This window comes from Telopea speciosissima, chromosome 4 (assembly GCF_018873765.1).
Source record: "Telopea speciosissima isolate NSW1024214 ecotype Mountain lineage chromosome 4, Tspe_v1, whole genome shotgun sequence".
Taxonomy (NCBI): Eukaryota; Viridiplantae; Streptophyta; class Magnoliopsida; order Proteales; family Proteaceae; genus Telopea; species Telopea speciosissima.
In genome coordinates this window covers 20,308,859-20,335,145 of record NC_057919.1, presented here as the reverse complement: position 1 = coordinate 20,335,145, position 26,287 = coordinate 20,308,859, and the positions used below count along the sequence as shown (strand labels likewise).

General features: G+C 38.1%; 1 protein-coding gene and 1 long non-coding RNA gene across 2 annotated transcripts; one reads left to right on the top strand and one right to left on the bottom strand.

The window, feature by feature from the left end:
- The first annotated feature begins 16,044 nt into the window (after positions 1–16,044).
- On the top strand, positions 16,045–16,210 carry LOC122658080. The gene is made up of 2 exons (XR_006332410.1): positions 16,045–16,139; positions 16,178–16,210. It is a non-coding gene; the product is annotated as an uncharacterized LOC122658080 (long non-coding RNA).
- A 5,476-nt stretch (positions 16,211–21,686) lies between these two features.
- On the bottom strand, positions 21,687–22,849 carry LOC122657598 (protein IRX15-LIKE-like). The gene has a single exon (XM_043852348.1). The coding sequence runs from the start codon at positions 22,792–22,794 to the stop codon at positions 21,853–21,855; it is 942 nt and encodes a 313-aa protein (XP_043708283.1). The 5' UTR covers positions 22,795–22,849; the 3' UTR covers positions 21,687–21,852.
- Positions 22,850–26,287: the final 3,438 nt, after the last annotated feature.

Sequence of the window (26,287 nt, the reverse complement as noted above, 5' to 3'; positions counted from 1 at the left end):
AGCTTATCTTTCCAGACTCAATTATGTGGCCTTCCTTGCCCTCTATTTTTCACTTCTTTATTTTATTAGATCTCCAATTCCCCTCTAATTTCTACTTTCTCCATCCTACATTATCACCTTTTTTAGGGAGATTTCATTTTTCCATAAAATTAAAACTTTATTTCTGATTGATTGTTTTAACTTTTTTACATTTATTGTATTATTATTTAAAGGTGTATCTCAATTCTCAAACATCTTCTCATTAAAGGAAGTTATGGAACAAAATCCTAGTCCAGGACACTTACCCATCCACTTCATTTCTAATTGACAAAACTTACTAAACAAACACCCTTAATATAGGAAACATACCCTTGTACTTCCTTTCTTATGTTTTTCCTTCTCCCTCTTTCCATTATCAATATATCATAACCTACAAGCCCACATTACTGACCCCCAACCAATCTATTCTCTCCATTTCCTCTCTATACTTCCCCCCCCATCCCCCATCCTATCCTCTCATTGACTCTCATCTCCACAGTCCACAACCCAGAGACTCCACACACTGCCTTTCCCCACCACCAATCAATTCTTTCTCTTCCCCATCCAAGTGTCTTCCTTCATTAACTCAGTATCTTGAGTTCTAGCTTAAATTAATTGTACAAAGTTCTTTTCTTCAACAAAATACCCCAAAGAGAGATAAAATGCATCATACCTTTGCAAATATGCTACCTCCCCACCAATCACTTGCTATACTACAACTGTGTTTTGTCATTTCCATGTTTCTACTGAAACTAAGTTTCATTTTTTAACAGTTTGCAGACAGGATACATGATAACAAAAGGAATAGCCCATGACCTGACATTTTTACTAGTAATCTTATTACTTCTTTCCCCTGCTTGAGAAGAGCTCAGGTTTCTACCTATGGATCTGCAAAGAAAGTCACCTTAGGCTACAAAATCATGAAACAGATACGAGGAACCAGTCAGTTCCAAGGATCCATACAGTCATAATCAACCCTGTCAAGGCCTCAGATATAACTACTGCATTGTACATTTCATCACCTCTCAATGTGACAAAATTGTGAGGGGTGCCTCCGGACATGGGTAGGTCATACCATACAGAGCTGCAACCCAAAGAGACTGACACCCCACTGCTGCTCCCTCTCCTCCCGTTCAAATGTCTAAATTATGGTTGTCATTTTGTTGTTAAGTTTATCTTTTGTAGTAACAAAGTAAATTAGTTTACTGTGATGATATTTAAAGATTTTGGTGTCTTATATAATATAATCTTAATTTTTTAATTAAACTGATACTTATTATTTTTAATTTTTCCCCACTTTCAGATAATTCTCTTTTTGCAAGTATCATCATTAGATAAACTAATTTCACTAGCCTTTTTTCCTCAGTCCTGTTATGGGTTGGATTGGGATTCACAGAGTACTTCTGTCAACAATGGGAGGTTTTGGTTTGAATTCAAGAGCACCATGCCCACATCTATCTTCAATTGAGCTCCCTTTAATTATTAGAATTTAGATCTGTTAAAGTTTTCTTTTTACTCTTCTATATAATAAAACTTTGGAGTACAAGACTTTTCATTTAAATTGATACTATTTTATATTCTTTAATCTTGAAATATCTTAATAATACATAAACTTTTCTTTAAATTTTCTATATAAGTTCTTTAGAATAATTGTCATCTCGTCATTTTGGGCTCATAAGTTCAATTGATTCATTTACATCACCTATGTTGCGAGGTATTTTTTTATTTTTTGCTTTCTTTGAGCTCTCATATACTGCAAAATGAAAATTTTAGGTACTTAGGTTCAATCATAAATAAAGGAGAAATAGAGGATGATATCACACAAAGAATTAGAATAGGGTGTATGAAGTGGAGGGGTGCGCCTGGAGTGTTGTGTGACAGATGTATTCCTTTAAAACTCAAAGGAAATTTTTATAGGTCAGTTATACGATCAGCAATGATATATGGAACTGAATGTTGGGCACTGAAGAAACAACCTATAAGCAAACTAATTGTTAGCTGACATAAGGATGTTGAGATGGATGAGTGGTAAAACTAGAAAAGATAAAAAATGAAATGAACAAATTAGAGCTAATTTAGAAGTAACTCAGATACATGACAAGTTACAAGAAAGTCTGATAAGGTCTGGTAGGCTGAAAACAGGTCAATACTATCAAACGTAACAGAAAACCAGAATCTCAGTGACCAAAACTCAACAAAACTAAGGGACAGAATATTGAGGTAACAATAACTCCTAATCAGATCGATGGATGAGGCTGAAATTTCACTTGAATGAAGGTCCTGTGGGGCTGGTTATATGCTTAAATTTCAGATTCATCCAAAGGGGGGATTGGGAGAAACAATCAGAAACAGAAATTAGAAAGTATGAGGAAACAGAAATTAGCAACTAGGGAGATTTACTATAACTTTCAATCCAGCAGTCTGATGGGCTTCAGACTTGGATCGAAGGGAGCAGAACAGGAGAGGAATAGCATATCCAAATTTCAGATCAGTCTAATGGTCAGGTTCTCAGAAATCAAGGGTTGAAAATCAGACTAGAATGCTATCCAATAAGCTATCGCAGACTCTAAACAGGGCTAGAAATTTCCAGAACTAATTAAGAACTTGAGGAGCAGTAAATAAAAGTTAATCAAGCAATAAAGTCAGCACTGATGTTTCCTGATAGGAGCCACGACATTGAAGAATGACTGCTGGAATACTGTTGGACAAAGATGAGAGAGATAGAGAAGAAGATTGTGTTAGAAGTCATGTAATAGGGGTAGTTTAGGAACTAGTCCCATTACTAGTTGCCTTATTATGTAATTGTGTTTTTCTTCTTTATTTCCCTTGTACCTCCCTTAGGGAGGTGGATGTAATTTCCTATTTGTTATGATTGAATTAATATAGGTGTATGGAGAAGCCTCTCCAACACAATCAATTACAACCCAAATATTCTCTTCTCTCTTCTCTCTCTTCTCTTGCTATCTTCTTCCTCCTCCAACTTCTTCCTTCTCTCTTCTTACCTCCTAAACCTAAATCTCTCAATTGTTGTGTCAAATTTTTTCCTTCTCACTGTCTTTTTCAGGATTTGGTGACGAAGAGGATTATTGATAGTGGACGTGAGGAGCAAGTCCTCTACTTTTTTGATCCGTTTTTGCCTACAGCTCATTCCTATGTGTGTGGACATAATGATAGTAGTTCTGTGGATTCTGTTATGTTATGGCATCGTCGTCTTGGCCATCCATCTTTTGTTGTAATGAGGAAACAATTGCCTCACTTATTTTCTTCTATTGCCTCTTCTCATGTTTTTCAATGTGAACCATGTATGTTTGCCAAACATTGTCGGTCTTCATATCCTTATCATGGTAATAGAACTGTTGCTCATTTTCATATTGTGCATACTGATGTTTGGGGTCCTTCCCCTACTACTTCTTTATTTGGCTTTCGTTACTTTGTGTCATTTGTTGATGATTTTTCCCGTGCCACATGGACTGTACTTTTGAAGCATATGAGTGATGTTTGTGATGCCTTTCAAAATTTTTACCAAATGATCCTTACTCAATTTGAGACCCGCATCAAAATTGTGCGATCTGATAAAGGGGGAGAGTACATATTTGGTGGCCTTCAAACCTTCTTTACTACTCATGGCATTATCCATCAGCTAGCGTGTGTTGACACACCCCAACAAAATGGGGTTGCTGAGAGGAAAAATCACCATCTACTGGAGGTCAACCGTAGTCTATTGTTTGGCATGCATGTCCCCAAGACCTTCTGGTCCGCAGCTCTTCTCACTGCCTCCTTTCTCATCAATCATATGCCTACCAAGCTTCTTAATTTTAAATCTCCCTTGGACATCTTATCTCCCAAGGCCTCTGCTTTTTCTCTTCCTCCTAGAGTCTTTGGCTGTGTTTGTTATGTGCATGTTAACAAATCTGCCCGCACTAAACTTGACCCCAAAGCTCTCAAGTGTCTCTTCCTTGGGTACTCTTCTACTACCAAGGGGTACAAGTGTTATCATCCTTCTTCCCACCGATGTATCATTTCCGATGTTACCTTTCTTGAGTTAGTCCCTTTCTTTGTCCCTTCTCAGCATCCTCTTCAGGGGGAGAATTGTGGGAGTGAACAGACTACTGATGATTTCTTTCTTTCTCCTCTACCTACATCTCCTTTTATGCTTGACAATGGGAAACACAGGACTGTAGATGTGGTTGAGGTTGATGACCAACCACCAGGGGGGAATACAAATTTGGTTGTTGAAAGTGGTTCTAGTAAGGAGAAGGATTACCACATTACATACAAAAAAGGTGAAGGCTTGCATAATACAAGAAAGAAGACCTACCAAGAGTCCTCTTCAGATCCAGATCCACATCCTGAGATTCATTCTTCTCAATCAGGTGACATTTCTTCTCCTCCATCTGATTTGGACCTTCCTATTGCTATTAGGAAATGGAAAAGAACTTGTACTAATCCTATATTCCAGTTTGTTTCCTATGATGCAATTTCTCCTCCAGGCCTTGCCTTTATTACTGCTCTCTCTGCTGCTTCCATTCCCAAGAATGTCATTGATGCTATGTCTGACCCAAAGTGGAGACAAGCCATGTCTGAGGAGATGATGGCACTTGAGAAGAATGGATATTCCCAGAGCCAAGCTGATCATACTCTCTTTACCAAGCGGAGTAATGGTACTATCACAGCTCTCATTGTCTATGTTGACGATATCGTGGTCACAGGAGATGATACAGCTGAGATAGGTAAATTGAAGAGCTACTTGGCACAGCAATTTGAGATCAAAGATCTGGGTCCCTTGAAGTACTTCTTAGGAATAGAAGTATCAAGGACCAAGAAAGGAATCAATATATGTCAGAGGAGGTTTATTCTTGACTTGTTGACAGAGACAGGGATGTTAGGCTGCAAACCAGCAAACTCTCCTATTTAGCAGAATCACAAACTAGGAGAGGATTGTGGTCCTTCTCTTGTTGATGCGGGGAAGTATCAAAGGCTAGTGGGGAAGCTTATCTATCTCTCTATGACTCGGCCAGATATCTCTTATGCAGTGGGAATTGTCAGCCAATTCATGCATGCTCCCAAGAGTGGCCATTTGGATGTTGTGTATTACATTCTAAGGTATTTGAAGTCCTCTCCAGGGAAAGGACTGTTGTATGCAAGGCACAACCACTTGAGAGTAGAAGGTTTCACAGATGCCGATTGGGCTGGTTCCATTACAGACAGGAGATCTACCTCCGGCTATTGTACCTTTGTGGGAGGTAACTTAGTCACATGGAGGAGTAAGAAACAACATGTTGTGGCCAGATCTAGTGCCGAGGCAGAATCTAAAGCTATGGCACATGGAGTGTGTGAGCTCATCTGGCTAAAAAGACTTGTTCAGGAACTGGAACTTGACACTGAAGGACCCATGAGACTGTACTGTGACAACAAGGCTGCCATCAGTATTGCTCACAACCCTGTTCAACATGACCGGACTAAGCACATTGAGGTTGATAGGCATTTCATCAAAGAGAAGATAGACTCTGGCTGTATTTGTACCCCTTTTGTAAAGACTAGTGATCAGTTGGCAGATATCTTCACCAAGGCTCTTGGCTCTCCTCAGTTTAGTTCTTTCCTAAGCAAGCTGAGAATGCATGATATATATTCTCCAGGTTGAGGGGGAGTGTTAGAAGTCATGTAATAAGGGTAGTTTAGGAACTAGTCCCATTACTAGTTGCCTTATTATGTAATTGTGCTTTTCTTCTTTATTTCCCTTGTACCTCCCTTAGGGAGGTGGATGTAATTTCCTATTTGTTATAATTAAATTAACATAGGTGTATGGAGAAGCCTCTCCAACACAATCGATTATAACCCAAATATTCTCTTCTCTCTTCTCTCTCTTCTCTTGCTATCTTCTTCCTCCTCCAACTTCTTCCTTCTCTCTTCTTACCTCCTAAACCTAAAATCTAACTGATTGAAGATGGAAGATAGGGGATATGACCGTAGGTATCACCACCTAGGCCTGCAGTTGGGCATCACCACCCTCCCTCCATGGCTTCATCACCAATTGACGTGACTGATTCACCACTACTCACCATTCTCAAAGAGCATTAATTGTTCTCAACCAAAATCATGGGCATAGGAGGCCCATCATCTTTATTTATAATCATATCATCAATACAAAATAGCTACTCCCATTGGCGTGGGGAAATGCTTGGCTGCCAAGATAACTGAAAAAAAGTAACTAACATCAAAACAGAAACTTCAAAGAAAATAAAAACTCTTATCAATCTCGCGATTGACTAGGACAGCTGATGTAGGACAAAACATGAAGAAAAAAAGGCCAAAACACGTGACCAGTGTCACAGCCCCTTATTTTGCCTTGGTGAGAATATTTTTAGAAGATCTTGTGGGTCCATTAAGTGGAGGAAGATTCTATACTAATGCTGCCATAGTTTAGTTTCTATTTCCATATTTAGAAAGTAGGCTTAAGTTTCTAATTTTAATTTGATTGTCTTTGCATGTTTACAAGGCTGAGTTATAAAGCCTTTAGCAGTCTCTATTTCAATTAGTTTCTATTTTCATTAGTTTCTATTTTCCAAACAGTTGCTAAGTTTTACTTTCTATATTTATAGCCTAGCCTCAGTCTATAAAAAGGCAGCTATTGTAATTGACTGACACAGAATTAATGAATGAAGTTTTGAGGCAATCTTGCACTCGATTATGGGAGTAAAACCCCAGTTCAACAGCTGGGATAGCTGTGGGTGAGAGGCCCAGGGCTGAGGTAGCCCATTCCCCACCCCCGTTCTCTTCTATTGCTATTGTTCCTTTGTGCTGCTGTTTCTCTGTTGATCAATACAAGTGCTGTGAAGAATCCTTGGAAGGCTGCAATCAATCCCCAAACACTCCAAGTCTGTTGCTGCTGCTGCTGCTGCTGCTGCTGCTGTACCCATCGATTGAAGACCTCTGCTGCTCCTGCGACTCTCTGCTGCAACATCAAAGTGGGAGATCTCCACATTCCTACATCAAAACCTGCAGAGTTTTGGAGCATCACCTCACTCCATGTTTAGAAGGCTGAGTTATAAAGCCTTTAGTAGTCTCTATTTCCATTAGTTACTATTTTCCAAACGGTTGCTAAGTTTTCCTTTCTATTTTTTTAGCCTAGCCTCAGTCTATAAAAAGGCAGCCATTGTAATTGACTGACTCAGAATATTATGGGAGTAAAACCCCTGTTCCACAGCTGGGATAGCTGTGGGTGAGAGACCCAGGGCTGTGATAGCCCATCCCCCTACCCCCTTCTTCTATCTTCTTCTCCTACCTCTACTCAATCTTCATTGCTGCTGCTTGTGACTGCCAACAAATATCTGTGAGAAACACCCTAAAGATCAGAATCCATTCCCAATCAACTCCGAAGGCTGCTGTTGTTGCAACCTATCATCGTGCAACCTATCATCGATCGTACTGTAGAGTGGTCCTTGGTTGAACCCCTCCTATATTACAGCGATACAAAGAAATAGCAAGTACAGAAAATAGTAATTAAATATCTAAAATCCTAAAAAATATTGGCAGCATCTCTCAACCATGCCAGCTGTCCATATGACCCAAAACTGATACATGCGAGCTGTCCATATGCTGGCTCAAACTAGGTACCAGAACCGTGGCCATTGTTTTGGACCTGGTTCTGGCCTAAAACCTGACCTATCTTCTTCTTCGAACTGCATCAAAGTCGTTTGAGGTGAGATGGACAGGTGCAACAGAGGCATTTGATTTCTTCAATACGGAGAGATGATTTGTATCAGATTGAAGGAGCTAAAAGATCCAGGGGTAAGCCTAAAATAACTCTAGGATAAGTGAGGAAAGATATGCACAGCTTAGAACTAGTGACGAGTATGGCTTTGAATAGAACAGATTGGAGAAAAAGGATCCATGTAGCCAACCCCATTTAGTTAGGATAAGGCTGAGTTAACTTGAGTTTTCTTTGAGCTCCCGTGCACGGGTTTTTGGCAAGTTATGAGGAAAAAGGACAAGTTTATGTCTTTGCAGTTTTTAACTGAGTCATCTATTTAAGAAGATAAAAGGTAAGAGAAAATGTATCTGCAATGCAGGAATATCATCATCCTGGTTAACTAGTGTCAAGAGAGACCTGTTCTGTAACATCGTAAGATAACTAGGCTTAATTAACTCATTTTTTAGTTGGGACCAGTAACAAGGTATTTCTTCCATATCCATCTGTAGGCACTAAGATCAAAAGATGCATGTTCACAAGTTTTAAGCAGCTCCTATTTGTCATCGCATGTGCATAATTATACATTATAGAGACTAAGAGACAAAAGTTAGAATAGATATGACAACTTTCCTCATCTAAAAGCCAAAGAATTTACCATAATCGGCATGAGCTCCACTGCATTTGTTTAGACATAAAACATGAGAAACTGTTACTCACATAGGGCCCTGCAAAATACAAAAAGGCAAAGTCCAAGCACGTCCTTACAAGCACAAATACAAGCATTGATTGACTACCATCCAACGCCATTTTCTGGCATCGCTAAGCCATTGGCATCAGAAGCACCAGGGAAACCAATCAGATGCTTTACCCAGATCTCCAGTTCTTTACCTTCAAATTTGTAACAGATTGCACAACTAGAAATAAAACCAGAACCGATAGAGGAAGAGAAAGAGAAGACGAGGAAGATAGGAGAGCTGTTAAGAACAATCCGGCTTAACAGTCTCCCTCAAACTACTTGTATTTATATGTAATTGATTACAGTCATAGGGGGATTCCTAATCATGTTAGGAATCCAAGTTACAATAGGAAAAACAAAAATAAAACTAAGAATTAAAACTAGGACTAGGAGACATTAACTAGAGGCAAAATAGGAGAGACACATAAGGAGGTGAATCTCGATCAGAATTTGGAAGGTCTGGCCATCAGTTTCTTTGATTATTGCATTCTATCACATCACAAATAAAAGAACTAACACATGTTTCTGCACAAGTCTGAATTCTAGACTTTAACACCGAGCAGTAGCTGCATTTGTGAATAAATGTAACATTTACTAATTGATATCTCATTACTCAGACTGTCATATGAACATATGGACCCGACAATTCCATTCAATGCTAACTGCAATGGTTCATCTTCCCCTGTTGTTGTAAAATATCACAGGCCATAATTGTCACGGCGCCTAGGCGAATCAAGGCAGTCAAGGAAAATGATGGTCATTTTTGTTTTTGTTCCTTATGAATTGAAATATATTCAAATTACTGGACCACACACTACCAACGGCCCTAGTCAGTTGTCCTCCTGAGCCATGAACATGATAGAGACAACATTGAACTTTCATGGCAATAGACAGATTTTGATCAGAAAAGGAAGTGAAACGATATAATCTCCTTTATAAACTTCTACACAACTAAAACAGAAAGTTGCACTTCCTCTGAATAACTATAACCATGACAAAATCTAGCCTGATAACGTGAAATACACATACCATTTATTAGTTCCTTCTAAAGGTTTCACAAGTGCTCCATTGTCCCAGGTTTCAATTCTTTATAGTACTGTAACAGATGATAATGATGAAGAAAATGGTAAGAGAGGCATTAGTCTGCAATAGATACACTTATTCAAACATCACATTGATTCTACAAATGTAATACAAGTGTGTCCTATGTATTCCTCTTTCTATGTGCAGAAAAGATGGCGATGGATGATACATTTTGATCATTAAGACTGTTCATCCAATGGCCACCCCATAGTTTAGCTACAACCAAAATCTAAAAAACAAAGCATTATTTTCAGGGATGAAATTTCAGCATTGACTTTCATTGATCGTGGACCAGTTGTGGACCATTTAATCCCTTAATTATTATAATTATTCATTATTGTCTTTAATTTTAATTAAGACCAGTTCAGGAACATTGCACAGTTTGTCCTCTTGAACAGGTGGTCTCAAATAATGACCATGTTAAGGACAAGACAAGCATGAAAATTCTGCATAGGGATAAATCATAGTTTGAACCGGCTAATTTTTGAATGGCTTCTTGGTCATTTGGACTAATGTGGGGCCCTGTCCTAATTACTTGAGTCAGCTCACGTAAGTATAAAAGAATCGTCTTGAATAGAAGTTCTGCATCAAAATGGGAATGTTTTTTTATCTGTAACAGACTCAAGAAGTAGGCTCGCACATGCATAGTTCAGACCAATGACCTTGGGCACTGAAGTCAGGTATAAAAATTTTCACAAACACAACCACATGCTTGCTACATGTGCAGACAACCATGCATGCAGCATGACTATGCATTCACATGCACTTGAATATCTAAATGAATTTACAAGGACTTGGCACCAGGGCTTAAATAAAATCAAAGCACCTTATAATATGATGTACACAAACAGAAATATATATGTTCCCCCTTCCTCCATCTCCCACATTCCCCCCCCCCCCCCAAAAAAAAAAACACCCCAAAATAAATAAAAAAAAAAGATATGCATCTACAAGCCAATGAAGTCATAGACGCAAATGCCAGTCAATGAACACCACCTTAACACAAATCCTTGGGTTTGAGAATACTGACATATCTGAGTGACATAGGACAAAACAAGAAGAAAAAGGGCCAAAACACTATTCATGTTACTGTTCACATAAACAACGTCACAGCCCCTTATTTTGCCTTGGTGAGAATATTATTAGAAGATTCTGTGGGGCCCAAGGTCAGATTTGTGCTTTATGTGTGGGGATTTAGAAGTTTAGTTTAGTTTCTAATTTCAGTTTTAGAAAGTAGGCTTAAGTTTCTATTTTTAATTAAATTAAGGGTCTCTTTGGTATGATTTGTATTTGTATTTTTTTCTTATTTATTGAAAATTATTTATAAAAAAAATTTTGGCCTTAAAAAGCCTGTTTGGTTACTATTAATAAAATTAATTATGAAATGAAAAAATATGTTTGGCATTCTTATTTCTCAAAATAATTTTTACAATAAGCACACATGATTGCAGTCAACAACACCAACCCTGGTTGAGGCACTTCATCGAACACTTGATGCAATAGAAACAATTGGTTCTAATCAAGTCGATTTTGTTGATCTCCACAACACCTACCCTGGTTGAGGCACTTCATCGAACACTCGATGTCTTTATCCACAAACCCTTGGGTGAATTTAATGCCCAATTCTAAGCCATTTGACAATCTTCGAATACTCAACATCTCATTCTCAAGCAATTCAAAAGTGTCCAGAGGCCTTGAAAACCTTTGCTGGCTTGCTTGGATTTTCACAACAACCTATTCTTCCATACTCATACATGGAGCCCATTAAAACCTCAACATCTACTTTAATGGCTACCCTACTAATTGTCTAGAACCCATTCTTCCGCAAGCTCCCAAGAGCAATTAATTGGGAACAAAACAGCTAGACTATGCTATCAGATAATTCAGTTTTCTGACATAAGTAGAGTGCATGGCAAGCTACATATTCAATTATGAACATACCCAATTAATTGCATAGATTCATATCAATCTCAAACCTAGGGTTCCTCACAACGCTCAGGTACAGAGTAAAGAATCCCACAAGTTTCATTATCAAAGCAAAGAGATGAGGATGGTTTGCGCTTGTGCGGTCCCTTGATGCTTCAAAAAATGGTGGAAGCAATTGTCCTCTCGATGTAGCAAAGGACAGAGAGGAGTACAGAGACGGCAGAGACAAGGAAGGAGCATCTGAAATCATTTTTCTGCCCTTACATTTATAATATGAATGAAATTATGTTTTAACCCTCAATTTGAGCCGTTTATGTACACATGCTCATTAGAAGTTGCGCTTAAACAAAGCTCCTGATCTATTTGTGTTTTTTTAATTTATTTCAATTTGTAATAAATAAAAACAAGTACTATAAATCATACCAAACATCTGCAAAAACAGAAATTAGACAAATAAATACAAATAGAAATTATACCAAAGAGAGCTTAAGTTTCTATTTTGAACCTTGCAATTAGGGTCTTTGATATGATTTGTATTTGTATTTATCTGACTAATTTCTATTTTTGCAGGTATTTGAAATGATTTATATTGTCTATTTCTATTTAATATAAATTATAATAAATTAAAAATCACAAATAGCTCAAGAGCTATTTGTGATTTATGGCCACAATTTATTTATTGTGATTTATACGCTAACTTTTAAATATCACGTGCTATAATTGCTCAAAACCAAAGGTAAATTAGTAATCTCATTTTATTTTATAAATCCCTCTTCCAGTCAATGCTTGCACTGTATTTCTCTGCAAATTGTTCATGATATAGTGAACACGTGACGGGTTGCAAAATCTTGGGCATTCACCTCAGTTGTGGCTGGTTCAGCTCTGCTCACCTCATCAACCTAAAGCTGTTCAAATGCCTCCACTATGATAGTTGCCGCATCAATAACGGCAAGCCCCTCTGGCCCTCCCCAACGGCGCCATCCTCTCCTTCTAGTAAGCCAACTCTTTCCCTCATCCACTTGCGTCTCCTCTATCGTTTGTTGCTGTTGAGGTTGTTTGGTACACAAATAACAGTGATAATCAAGCCAGCAATCGATCCATATAAAGCAAAAGGACTACTAATTTCCCATATTTTATTTGGGCCTGTCTTGCATCAATTCACTTGATGCCCTTTATATTGCTCTGTTTGCTTCATCGCTTTCAACTTATTCCTTTTCGGGATCGGATTTGCGAGAGCTGAAGCTTTTCTGCTGCTAGTGGTGGCCTCTTTTCTGCAACCTATGAATGTGAAGGGCATAATAGAAAAGAGCAGGTGAACTTACTTCACAGGGAATTGGTTTTACAATGTTTCTTGTCATCTATACGATATCAGCAAATGCCCATTCTTCGAGAGCGAATTCGACTGCCAACCAAAATTTATATTGCTTGTTGGTTTGGGTTGATAAAGGACATCAAGTGTTCGACGAAGTGCCTCAACTAGGATTGGTGTTATGCACAACAATCATGTTTGTCTACTATAGAAATTATTTTAAGAAATAAGAATACCAAATATATTTCTAATTATTTAATATATTGTACGAATAGTAACCAAACGATTATTATTTATAGATCATAATTTATTATCTCAAATGATTTCTCGAAAATAGATAATAAATACAAATACAAATCATACCAAAGAGAGCCTTAGAATTTCTATTTTAGTTTCATTACTTGTAACCCAAGTCTCAGCTTTATAAGGGACTTTCTAATTTTTAGTTTCTATTTTGGAGCTCAATCCTTGGGCCTTTATATATTGTAACTTGCCCATAAAGGCACCACACGATTTTATGAATTAATGAAGTTGCTTAGAATGTTTTGTGCAAGTTTTAATTATCCTGTTGTGAGGATGAAGAGCACGGAGCCTGGCTGGTGAGAGCCAAAACCCCTAGGGCCAAGAGAGTCGAATCTCCTTATTCCCCTTTATCTTCTTCTATTATCTTCTTCCCTTGCCCTATTCGATTCCCTTTCATTGCCGCTGCGGCCTGTGACAGCTACCAGTGCTGGAGCTCACATTGAAGATTAGATGAATCCACCAAATTGAGATATTAATTGCTGCTGTTGGTCGACACAAAGGAGACCACAAGCATCCCTGTGATTCCAGTTTCTGCTCAGGCTTGCTGAAAGTTTCAGACTTGAATAACTCTACCATCAAGCACTGGAACCAGAAGAGACTTGGAGAGCTTAATCACACAACCAAGGGCTACACTTGACCCCTGGTTTGGTGTCCTAACACTAACTGGTTTGGGAGATCTGCTTTAACCTTCTAATTTTGACTCCAATTCATATCTCAGCAATCAAGCATCACAACAGGCTGAAATTCTAGGCAGAAGGCCTCCTCCTCATACCCTCCACTCGATCCTAATTGGGAATCATTCCCACTGCAGTTTTGCAAGTTATTGTTTTCTTTCTATTTTGGTGTTTACCTTCTAATTCTGATTTGCTTCTATTATTGATGATCTGCTGCAACTTTTGTCGATCCAATGGTAAAGTGGTTCTTAGATCAACCCCATCTACATTACTAAGTCACATTTTTTCCCCATATCCAATAGCTGCCATATGGTTGCAAATGCACACACACAAATAGAGAATGGGAAGTATTAAGCAGAATTACATAATTACATCCTCCATGCATATTGGGTTTTCCCAGAGTAATATTCTCTCCAATTCTCTGATACCCCCTGCAATTAAATATTAAACAAGAAAAGGAGGAGGTAAAATAAATCCAGACAGTGTACCATTATTTAACATTGATTTTCAAAGTACAAACACAGTATGTAATTCCAGGGAGTAAACCTGTATCCTGTTGCTCGAGTCATATTGATTTTAAGTTTTTCTTCATAGGAAGATCAAAAAAATTGTGTCAATTCTTTCACCTCTTTGACAAGGGAATCAGGTATACCATGGCCCTTCTGCTCAAAGACATCAAAAGTTTCAACGATCAGCACAGCCAACCAAAATAGAATGATCCAAAACTCTCTTTTAATTGAATGTAGAGCATCAAATATAAGTTACAGAAGAGAGAGAAAGGTTCCTATTGATGTGGCCTACAAGCAAGGAAAAAAATCCAATTCTACATTTTACCAGAAAAAAAATATTGGATTCCAAACAGGACAGGAAAAGGATTTGGGAGGCAGCCCAATGGCTATTCTTTCTTCTCTTTGTTCCCCCCTTCTTTTTCTACCGGAAAAAAAAAAGGCATATGTTTTCTGCTTCAAATCAGTCCCTTGAGAATCCCTCAATTAGGGAAGGAGGGAATTGCTTACCTTTGGAGGCATCCAAGCTCCAAAGATAGATCTTTCTGGCATGCTTCAATTCAAATATATAGATTATAGTCGAGCCAGGGGATAGGGGAAAAAAACTGCTTACTTTGTGTAAGTGCTGATGACTGACCTGTGGCTATGTCACTGTTTGATGGGCATTCATGGTATCAAGTATCGATACGATATGGACCTATACGGCTGATACGTATCAAGATTGGCCATATCAATATGATACAGACCTGATACACACAAAATTATGTACGATATTGAAATATGGTACCGATATGGGCCGATATGGACCAATAAACTCAATATACAGGCTGCCAAAGCCCAAAAATCTAAGTTTTTGAAAGAAAACTTCCTATCTATTTTTTGGCCAAACCTAAGTGGATCTCATCCACACTCAAAAACTGTTGGAATAAGGGTATTTTGGGAAATACGTGTAATGTTGTCCTATGAGAGGATTACTTAAGTTAGTAAGAGTATATGTGGTACTTTAGTTTAAAACCCTTTTTAATAAACTTGCTGAAATGTGATCGTAACTCACGACAGTCCATTCTTCTGAAACTCTCTCTTCTCTCCCTATGGCCTCTACTTCTACTATGATCTATGACTTGGTATCAGAGAAGGATTGCAAGGCTGGCTTGAGAGTCAATGAAAGCATCTGTTCTCTCTTCAAGCATTGGAACCTTTTGCTTCATTGTCAACAACAAGGAACGATGTTTGGGACTGTTAGCATCAAATTTGAAGAAGAACGAAGAGCTACTCAGTTACCAGTTTACCACCAAGCCTTTTCTTCTTAGTTTGAAGTCCAGTGATGAGGCTAAATATAGAGCCATGTCTCATACTGCAGCTGAATTAATGTGGTTGAGATCACTTTTTCAGGAGCTTGGATTCCCAGTTACCAAACCCACATATATATGTTGTGATAATCAAGCAGCCATACATTGCTAGTAATCCAGTTTTTTTATAAGAGGACCAAGCATATTGAGGTAGACTGTCAAAGCAGTAATGAGGAAACTGATTTTTACTCCAGTTGTGTCCTCCATGAATCAGCTTGGTGATATGTTTACTAAGGCATTGTTTCATCTGACATTTTTTACAATTTGTTCCAAAGCTGGGCATGAGTGATGTCAATGCTCCAGCTTGAAGGGGAGTATTAAGACTGTTTAGTTACATATATGGTGACATTTAGTACATGTGGTGACACCTATCTATCCTTACCATATTGGGTCATGGAACTAAATCTTGGTCAAAACTGTTTCAACACTTTCCGAGACGACACCTAAGGTCGATACTGGATCGTACCAGGTTTCAACCATATTTCATATATTTCGGTAGTTTTGACCAGTTTCGAGCAAAAAATACCGAGTTTCGACCAGCCCAGGTAGTTTCGACCGAAAAATACCGAGTTTCAACCACCAGTTTCAACCAGCCCATGACATTTCGAGTTTGGCCCAGAACAATACCAGGTTTCGTTCGAGATCTGGGAAATCTTGGTTTCGGCCAGGGTCAAAACTGGGCTTAAAACCGAGATTTAGAACATTGTAATGGGTGATGTTTAGGATCTTTGGTGAAGTATAAGGTGTGAAGTTAAGAATACAAGTGCTGCCTTGTACTTGTATTCTATTATGACTATTGAATCATCATCTAATAAATGAAGGTGCTGCCCTCTCACGGTAACATATACTAGCAAACTGTGAGAAGGATCTTCTCTCCTACGTCTCTCTCTTCTACTCCTCTTATTCTCTTCCTTCTACTTCATGTATAGGTCAACCTTGTTTGATATTGTCACAGATTTAATGTTGTCTTGAGTAAGATAGCATATTCCAGCTTGGGCTGGTTTGACTTTCCAGACCAAAAAAGAGCATCCCAGTGCATGAGGCTCCCGCTACTGCAGGGTCAGGGAGGGGCAAATATATGCAGCCTTACCCTCGCTTTGCGGAGAGGCTGTTTCCATGTTTTGAACCCGCAACCTGATGGTTGCAGATGATGATTTCTTCAGAACCTTGATGTCATCATGGAGAACTAGATTGATTATAGCAAGCAGAAATTGTATTTTCTTCTTATTTTGTTATCTTTCCAGTTTCATGTTTATCTGGGCGTTATTTGATTCCCAGCTAGTATTTCCAGGTTTCCATCATTCTGAACTTCTTTCAAACCAACTTCAGGTCCACTCCAGACATCCTAACCAATTGGGTACTCCAGCCTGGTTTTAGCATCAAACAAGTGTCTTATATATGATAACATATTTATGCTCTGCTGATTGGGTATACTCTTATTTTGTTGTTTGTTTTAGCATAAATAGTTTGTATTGCAGTACTTTTACTTTCAGTGAATATCTGAACCTCATCTACAGGACAAAGATCATGCAATATGCTTAAGCCTCTCTTGAATTTTTTCATAATATTTTAATAGTAACGATACATTAGCTAATATGTAACCTACTTTTGGGCTATTGAAATGCATAATAGCATCTATTTATCTAAACATAATTAGAAATGAGGACAAGATCTTGAACTACAACCCGGGAATTTCATCTCTAAAATCATCATATATCTAAAAAACCAAGGAAAAATAACAAAGGACCCAATAAAACTTTTATGCAAGTTCTAGAAAATATAGTGCCCTAGAAAGACAAGATTCTAGGTGATCCTTAACTGTCCTCCACTAACACACTGATAGATCGTATATCATATCTAGTATATCTCAACAAGGAAATCCTTTTCCTAGTCATAAAGTTATGCCTTGGGATCTGCAGAAAAAACATATATTACTTCCAGTTTTGGAAATGCTATCTTCATGCAGAATTAGAATTACAACTGTGAAGAACATAGCATATAGAAGAATCCAACCTCCTTACAAGCTCTATGCTCTAACCAATTGTTAAACTACTTTGGATACACCTTGATCTTCAGCCATTGAAGGATCACTGCAAATGAGAAGATATGGTAATAATATTCAAGCTCTAGAAGATCATCATTTTACCAATTTCCAATTTTCAATCCAAAGACAGAAGTAGATAACAAACATCAACAGAAAAGAAGAACATATGCATGATTAAAAAGAACTGCTACTCTTTTGCTTTAAGCAAGAAAGTATTGTTTTCACTTATAAATGTTAAAACCCAAAACATCACTGATCATAAAAGCGCCACCTCAAACAAACAGAAAACTGTCGTTACAATATAGAAGGAAAATAAACTTACTGTAACTTTTAGAAGAACAAATGAATGATTAAGTGTTTTCCCATTACTCCACCTAGCATGCTGAATTCATTTAAGCATTACCAGATGCATAACATCCTTTTCTCTGCCTATCCACATATTTTCCAAGCTTCAGATATCACACCCAGAAGAATTGACACCTCCATAGCAAAGAACCCAATATTAATCAACAATAAGAAATAAATAATGAATCAGTAAACGGTCAACTCAAATGCCAGAGTGTACAGATGCTGCAATTGCTTCATGGCAATTAAATTTGTTGGCATGTCTATATTAAAAAGTGGATAAGGGAATTGCAGTATAATGCTATGGAACAATAAAATTCAGAAACTCTTCAATTATAACTGATTTCATACCAGAAAAAGGAAATGTAAAATCAACTAGTAGCAACTAAAGTAGTAAAGAAAACTTGTAGCTCTCTGCCTTATGTAACCACAGCTAGTAAACTGATGGAAAATTCTTCAATTCACTTGGCTTTGGCACTTTAAAATTATAAAGACTTTGACACACGATTTGTAGCTCAGAGATAGAATACAAGAAGTCCATCGTTTCTTGCTTTCAAACAACATCAAAAACACACAAAAGAACACAACTCCTTCGATAATATTTTCCTACACCAACCAGTAGTGACAATGAAAACCAGGAACTCAATCATCTCAGTTTTCATTCAAGCAAAAACTTTTCCTCTCAGACCAAAGTCACCGATTAATAAATCTCTACCACTTCCTCCTACGCCCTAAAGTGCAGCAATCTTTAGTGATCACTCTACGACAGAGTAGGGGGAAGATCACAAATGCCCAGGACTGGTTACTGCTATTGGAAGACAAGAATCTGTGGGTTTTTCATTTCAAGGAGATTTGACACAAATTTCATCGAACACTATAGTAGTGAAAATTCTTCTGGGGATTGTTTTCGTAATTCATTCTCTATGATGTTAAAAGGGTTCAAAACTTTCGAGTGAAAAATCGCTTAAGTATCTTAGAAAAGAAAACCATGAATCAACAGTATATCAGACTAGAGGAAAGACAGCGATCGATATTCTTTGCAACCTGTAATTGGAATGGACCGGAAGTCGGAAGCCATTGGCAGACGAGGAATAGAACTATAGAAGCAAGAGAGCAGGACCTAGAATCGACATCCTCTACTTCCGCTGCCCCTACTTTCGTGTGCGCCTTACATACAACGGCGAACGCAAAGACCGCCTTACCCCTGCCCGAGTGCCTTATCCGAACGGGATTAAGGTGGTCTTTGTGCGCCTCGTTGTGTGTAGGGCACACACGAAAGTAGGGGCAGGCAGAAGTAGAGGATCCAGACTCGTGGAACTATTGGTCATACGTACAATGCAAAGATCCGAAACCATGCAACAATACCACCGTACCAACCCTGACCCTGAAGGATTTGGTCCAATGGTCCTCCTTCCCACATGTCTGTCGTTTTTGTAATAAAACAAAGGATTGAGTTTCCCTCCACCTAGGTTTACCACGGGGTGGGAGAGGGTGATGGGAGAGTATTTTCGAATATGCAAAAACCCTTGGAGAGATTTGTGAACCCTAGAATGGTGGGTGAAGACAAACTTAAATAAGAAAAAAAAAAAAAAAAAAAAAAACTAAACTGACCCAAAGAAAGGCAAACCTTTTTTTTTGGGGACTAGGGTAAGAAGAGAAAGGGAAATGAGAGATGTCACAATATTTGTGCGAGTGATTTTCACATGGCTACGCTTCTCCAACCACTTGATGGATGTATTAGGCAAAGGTGGATCCATGTAATAGAGAACACTCATCGGATTAATTAAATTCCAACATGAAACAAGAGTAAGTGTTGTTATCACGAAAGTGGTGAACTTAAGAAGTTGTTATTATTTTTTATTTGTCTTGTCTTATTTTCAAAACTAAAAAATTATTTAGTGTACTATTTAATGTAAAGGTAAAAAAATATTTTTAAAAAAGTAAAAATTATTTAATGTAATATTTTTATGAAATGGTAGAATTTACTAATTTGAAAAAAAATGTATTATCATTAAAAGACCCGAAAATTCGCCCTTGACAGGATTGGAATAAGATTGGACGATTCCGATTCCGATTCCGATGTCTTCTTCTTTAATAAAAACCGCTTTGTGAAGTGCCTAGCGCACTTGCTTGCTTCTGGTGCGTTATAGCCCATACTTCTAAGGTAGAGGATTTCTCTCTCTCTCTCTCTCCTCTCCAGGTGTGAACTGTAATTTTTTTTTTTTTCAATTTTTTATTAATTTTTAACCCTTTTTTTTTGGGTAAAAAATTTTGAGCCGATTCAATGGGTCCATTCCGATATAGGCATTAAAAACTGGATTTGATTGATTCCAATAATATGTGCATTATATGAAGGGATTGACCTGGGCCTTATGGGTATTCGAGTTAATTAATGAGGCTTTTGGTGTAGATTTTTTAGTTGGGCCTAATAGTAGAAGATAAGATCATCCATATGGGCCTTTAAGCCATACTCAAGCTCAACATGAGGCCAAGAGTCATTTGCTTTCTTGATTGGCCTTACTTTACTAACTCCGTTTAAAGGTAGGTCTGATTTTGAATTCCGAAATGGGCTTATTGAGATGATTGGGTTGAGATACCCTAGCCCTGAGGGCGGGCCAAGATTGGAAAATTTATGTCTTTTCCATCCCCCCTCAACTTTGGCTTGACCTGGCATGACTCTCTCGTCTTCGTCGTCTTTTTCTTCTTCTTTTTGCTTGGCTCACCTACATCCCCCTTCCCCATCTTCACTGTCAGGGCCAATCAAAGTCAGTTCAGCTCGATCTAGAGGGCGGGTCAATTATTGGATTTTTCAGGCCCATAGTCAGGTCTGGACTGCCTAAGGCCAAATTAAGGAGACTCAAGGTTAGACCAGGGTTTCAAAAAGCTCGACCCAACCCGATCCTATTGCAGCCCTACTTAAAACATCTACTCGAATTGGTAACACTACCTCTCCATGTGGTTCTTAATATGCATGACAAGTGTCAAGTTATGGTAAGCCGAAAAGAAGTCGAGCTGTAAAATTTATTAGGGTTAGGCACACAGCCTGCTCCATATTAGTGGGGGGCCTTGCTCAATGGGAGGGGTGGTATGGAAACTGGAAAGTAGGGAGGTGATCCTTTCCCGTGGAAGAGGGAACAGAGATAAACACAAGGTAGGCAGCCTGGCGGCTTTCCAACCTTGTCCCATTAAAGGGAGTTTGGAATTAGAGTTGAAGTCGACAGCTTCTTGAACTTTCTCTCCCTTAGTCTCTGGTCCCTCCCTCCAAACTCCAAAGTCTATTCTCCATCCATGGACCCTCAGTCCATGGCATTGTGTTCACAAGAAACTGCTAATTAAAGCAACCCTTCACTCTTACTCGCACATAGTACATAACATCACATTATAGTGTTATACACTTATACCTCGTCCCTCTATGCTCCACGCCTTTACCAGTCTTCTTCAGTTCTCCTTTCCACCGATGTTCTCTCTCTCTCCGCCGGACCAGTCTTCTTCTTCTCCCCTGATGGTCGTCACAGACACTCTTCCTCTCTCCCTCTCTCTATCTATAAAGATTAAAACTTTAGTTTGTCTCTTTACCCCTCTGTTACCGAAACCCGAATTTGCCCAAATTAAGGTATCAACTGTCGGTGATTTTTTCTTTTCCTGAAGGAGAGGGGGTGAGGTGAAAGCGATACACAAGGAACCAATACTACTCTTGCTGATATTTCATTTTCAAACCCTGTATTTGAAAATTATATGACACAATTACACAAACACCTTTCCCTCACTATGTAAATATGTATAAAGAAAAAAAAAAAAAAAAAACTGTAAATTAACAAAGGATGAAATTTCTATTGGATGCTCCAGTAATCATCAGCTCATAAAGAGGATTATGATGTTGATACTGATGACATCAATGGCGATGTAGGGTTGCGACAGAATTCCGAGACATAGCCATTCCTTCGCTCAACTACGAAATGGGCTAGCAGGTCCTTGGACTCCACCATGTTCTCTCCGCAAAGGAACTCCTGACTGCAAACCCTCTCCACCTCCCTATTGAAATCGTGAACGAACACATGGGTCTTCGAATACCCACCCTTCTTGCTCCTCGCCAGAACACCGGCGGTAAAGATCGTCGACATCCTCCCCGGCGCTGACGGGTTATACCCTCTGGGCCCATCAACCAAGATCACATCCCAAGCCACCTCGTACAAGTGATTGGGGAGATCGTTGATCCCAAGCTTGCAGTCGGAGAAGAGCAGATTCTGGACTGGTCGACACTCCTTCCGAATATGCTCCCTTGCAGACATGATCAGTTCCTTCATCTGGCTCACCTGGGTTGTGTAAGACACGTCGTACGCTTCCATGCCGGGGTGTTTCTCCTCTAATTTCGCGATTTTATACTCGTTCTCGTCCAGGAAAACAGTACGGCCATTGTGATTCAAGGCTTTCCAGAGGAAGGTTTCGTGGGTGAGCCCGAAAACTAAGAAATTGCAGGGGTTGGAGGGGCAACTGCTGAGGGCTTCGGCGATGGATTTCAGCTCGGCGGCGGTCATTTTGTCGGTGGTGTTGGAATTGGCGGTGTAGTGGAGGAGGACATCTGCGACGGTGGTAGTCAACCGGGTTTGGCCATTAATGCCAGGAAAAGGGGAGGAGGAGGAGGAATTGGTGATGAAATTCCTAGTGTTGATTAGGGTAAGAAGGAAGGCGAACGTGAATAAGGAGACGAAGGCAAGAACCCATAGACGGTGAGCCCCTACTTGCTTGTGGAGCGAGGAATGGAGGAGGATGAGTTTCGTGTTGTTGCTGTTGGTATTGGTGGTGTTCTTCATCACTGACTACCAATTTACATTCAAACCAGAGATAGATAGAGATCCCCGAATTTGGGTGAGGGGTTTGGAAGGGCAGAAATTAATTTAAAGCTACTTTTAAGAGAAATGAATTAAAGAGATCCATAAGTGCAGAATAAATCCAAAACAAGAACAGAACAGATGCCTCTCGAGGCTTCTCTTTCCTTTCCCTCTGTCAGATAAAGAGAGAGACACGAGAAGAACTTAAATCCCGAGAAATTCGATTTGGGAAATGATGAATTAGGGATGCGCAGGCTTCATAAGGTTTTCTCATCAAGGTTGGATTGGAAGAGAGGTCGGTTGCAGAAGATGGGTGATCCTTCCCATCTGTTCCATTTATTCAATTATATACAATTGTACATACACCACCATTCACCAAGAGGAGAGAGAGAGAGAGGGTGGGCACGATTTAATTAGGGGTTTGGTTGGACCGGGTTGTGTAGAAAAGGAAAAGGAAAAGGAAAAGATTGACATTTCAAAGCCAATCAAATGTTTATTTTGTTTTCATAAATACTCCTTCTTTCCTTGTAAATGGTAAAAACAAGACAAGTGGTTGTCTCACACGTACATGTAGAGGAACCAAACTCGTAGGTACCAACTTCCCAATCCCAACAAGTGACCAGCGAGAGAACGAAATCTTAAAAGGGTAATTTAAAAAATTCAAAATGTAGAAAGATATTTATGTACCCCAAGGTACAGTGAATTATTTCATTTCCTTGACTGCCAGCAGCGTTACAGGAACATTCCTCCTACAAGTGTGTAGCAGCAAAACATTTATCCCAACGAAATGTCACATTGTAGTTACTTTGCGTCACATAATTTTGATTTCTCTGTAACTATCAAAACACGAGAGATTTCCCTTCTTCTTCTTCTTCTACTCGATCTTTCCCTCCATTTTTTTCTTATCTTAAAGGCAGGCAAATTAAATTAAATAATCAATTATTAGAATAAAAAAACATAAACTAAATCTCTTTTTTAGTGTCATGAAGAGAGGGATTAAAATGTAGAGCACTCCGGGAAAAGTGGCTTCAGATTGGGAAATTTGAGATGACAGAACCGGAAAAATGCAATCTCCACTCTCCCAGGCTTCAATCTCTCTGTCTCTGTAGCTTGATAGTCTATTCTCTCAACATTCTAAAGTGAAAATCTTTCAATTAGAGAGAGAGAGAGAGAGAGAGAGAGAGGAAGGAAGGAGGTCTTAAGCAATTAAATATGGAAAAGAAGAACTCCGCATTTAACGGAGTTGTGTGGGGGTTCTGGTCCGGCATGAAATGGTGTAAGCGTGAACATGGAATTGAGGTTGACACGACCCTGCTTGGAGGTTGGATCAAGGCGCCACTTTTTTCATGGATAAATCACATGTTGAAGATGTTAGGTCATTTCAAATACATGGTCCACCATACTGATAGAGACTTCACAAGTTTGTACACTTTTGTGTTCTTGTTCAAGAATTAACCGACCTGTGAAATTAATAAGGCTTCACAAATTTGCACATTTTTTTGTTATTATGCAAGAGCAATACAACTTTCAGATTGTTTAACATAAATTTCTTCTTTCAAATCTTTATTTAAAATGCAGTCTTTATAACCATTTGATATATAACAATTTTGTATATAGATGTAATGAATATCAAAAATATTATATTAGTAATCTATGTTACTTAAGAGAATCTATCAATAATCTAGATTTTTTTTTTTTAAACTTATCAAATGATCCATCAAGTTTCAATTTCTTTCTAAAGATCCACTTAATATCTAACACCATAGTTTCCAGTGGAAGATCAATTATTCCCAAATGTGATTGGTAGTTGTTGAATTCAATTCACTATTAATGACGTCTTTTCAAAATACAGAATTCGAAAATTCAATCGCCTCTTGATAAATAAGAGGAGTCACATTTTTTCTTATTTTTAATGCAATAAATTTGTATAAAATTATTAAAAAAAAATATGAGAAAACCAGAAGAAAAAAAAAAAAAAAAAAATCAAAGAATCACATATCAATGCATTTTGAGTTTCTACCATTGAACAAGAGAAGTGAGACGAGGAGTTGAGGGTTTCTTATTGTTTTAGAATAACGATTTACTATTTTACTAAACTCAATTTCTAAGTGAATCGACTTTATGATTTTTATTTTTATTTTTATTTAAAAAAAAAAACAACTAAATTCATCAAGTCTGTCATGACTCAAGTTAAAATACTGAGCCTTATTTGACTTGGACGATTTATGACTGAATCTCATCATTTTTTACCCTGACGTAGTCTACATAATTCTTGACCAAATTTTTCAAAATTTTGACTCAACTCAGGCAACTCGGCCCAATCAAAGAATTCTGCATCATTGATTTTATAATGGTATTAACATCAAACATATTCTATATTGATTTAATCACCAAGAATCTATATGCAACACTACGAGGTAGTAACATACTCAATGAAAACACAATCACAAGTTTTGTCCTAATTTCCTTTTCTTAGGATTAGGAATTCATAATTTTGCTAGATCAACCCAGACTTTCAAATATCTAATATTAGATTACATATTATGCCATAACATAAATGATAACAACCTAGTGTTCTTATGAGATATCCTATTAAGATATAACAAGTCGACAAAACGGCTGCCCCCCAATTTTCCTATTTCTTCTTGAACTATCCTTCTTGAAATGAAGGGTTTTTGTTTTTTCTTTCATGTTTGCCAGACTCTACTAAGTTATTCTTGGATTTAATTACATGGCTTTTTCGATCCTGTCCTTCTCCAAGTTCTTCCCCTCAATTTTTACTCGGATGATAATCTGGTCAAATGTCCAATCTTTTCTTTTGTGCTTCATGTAGAGTTTGAAATCATTCCAAGACACTAGCAATTTCTCTATAAGTTAGAAAACCTTGTATTATTATTTTATAGAAGCACCTTTTGGGTTCTTGCCAACTTTGCAACCAAGAATTGAAACTTGTCAATCTGTGCAGAAATATTTCTACCATCTTTCATCATAAAGGTAGTTACATTATATTTCTTATTTCATGTATCTTCTCAAGCATATTTCTTTTCCAATGCATTTCAAATAGAGAAAGCATAATCATATGGAAAATAAAACACTATATAACTCATTGCATAACAAGTTCAAAATCCTATTTTGCATTCATAGTTCCGCCCGTGTTTATTTCCCTCTTAGCATTAAGAGAAGGGACCATTGCGTTCATTGGGAATGCATTTAATTAGAGCAAAAGAGATGGCAAGTTGGTTTAAACCAAACTTGATCATTTGCTTCTATCTCTTATAATTAAAGCTATTGAACAGTTCAATCTTATCAAAGTCGAAAATGATTCTCAAGTTCTCCATTGCAGGAATAGAGGGAGTATACAGTGGGAGAACTTTCAGTAGTCATACACAAAGTATCTATGCTCTCAAATTATAGGCTTAAGAAATTATTGTGAATATAACAAAAAATTGAGAGAGAGAGAGAGAGAAACTTTCAA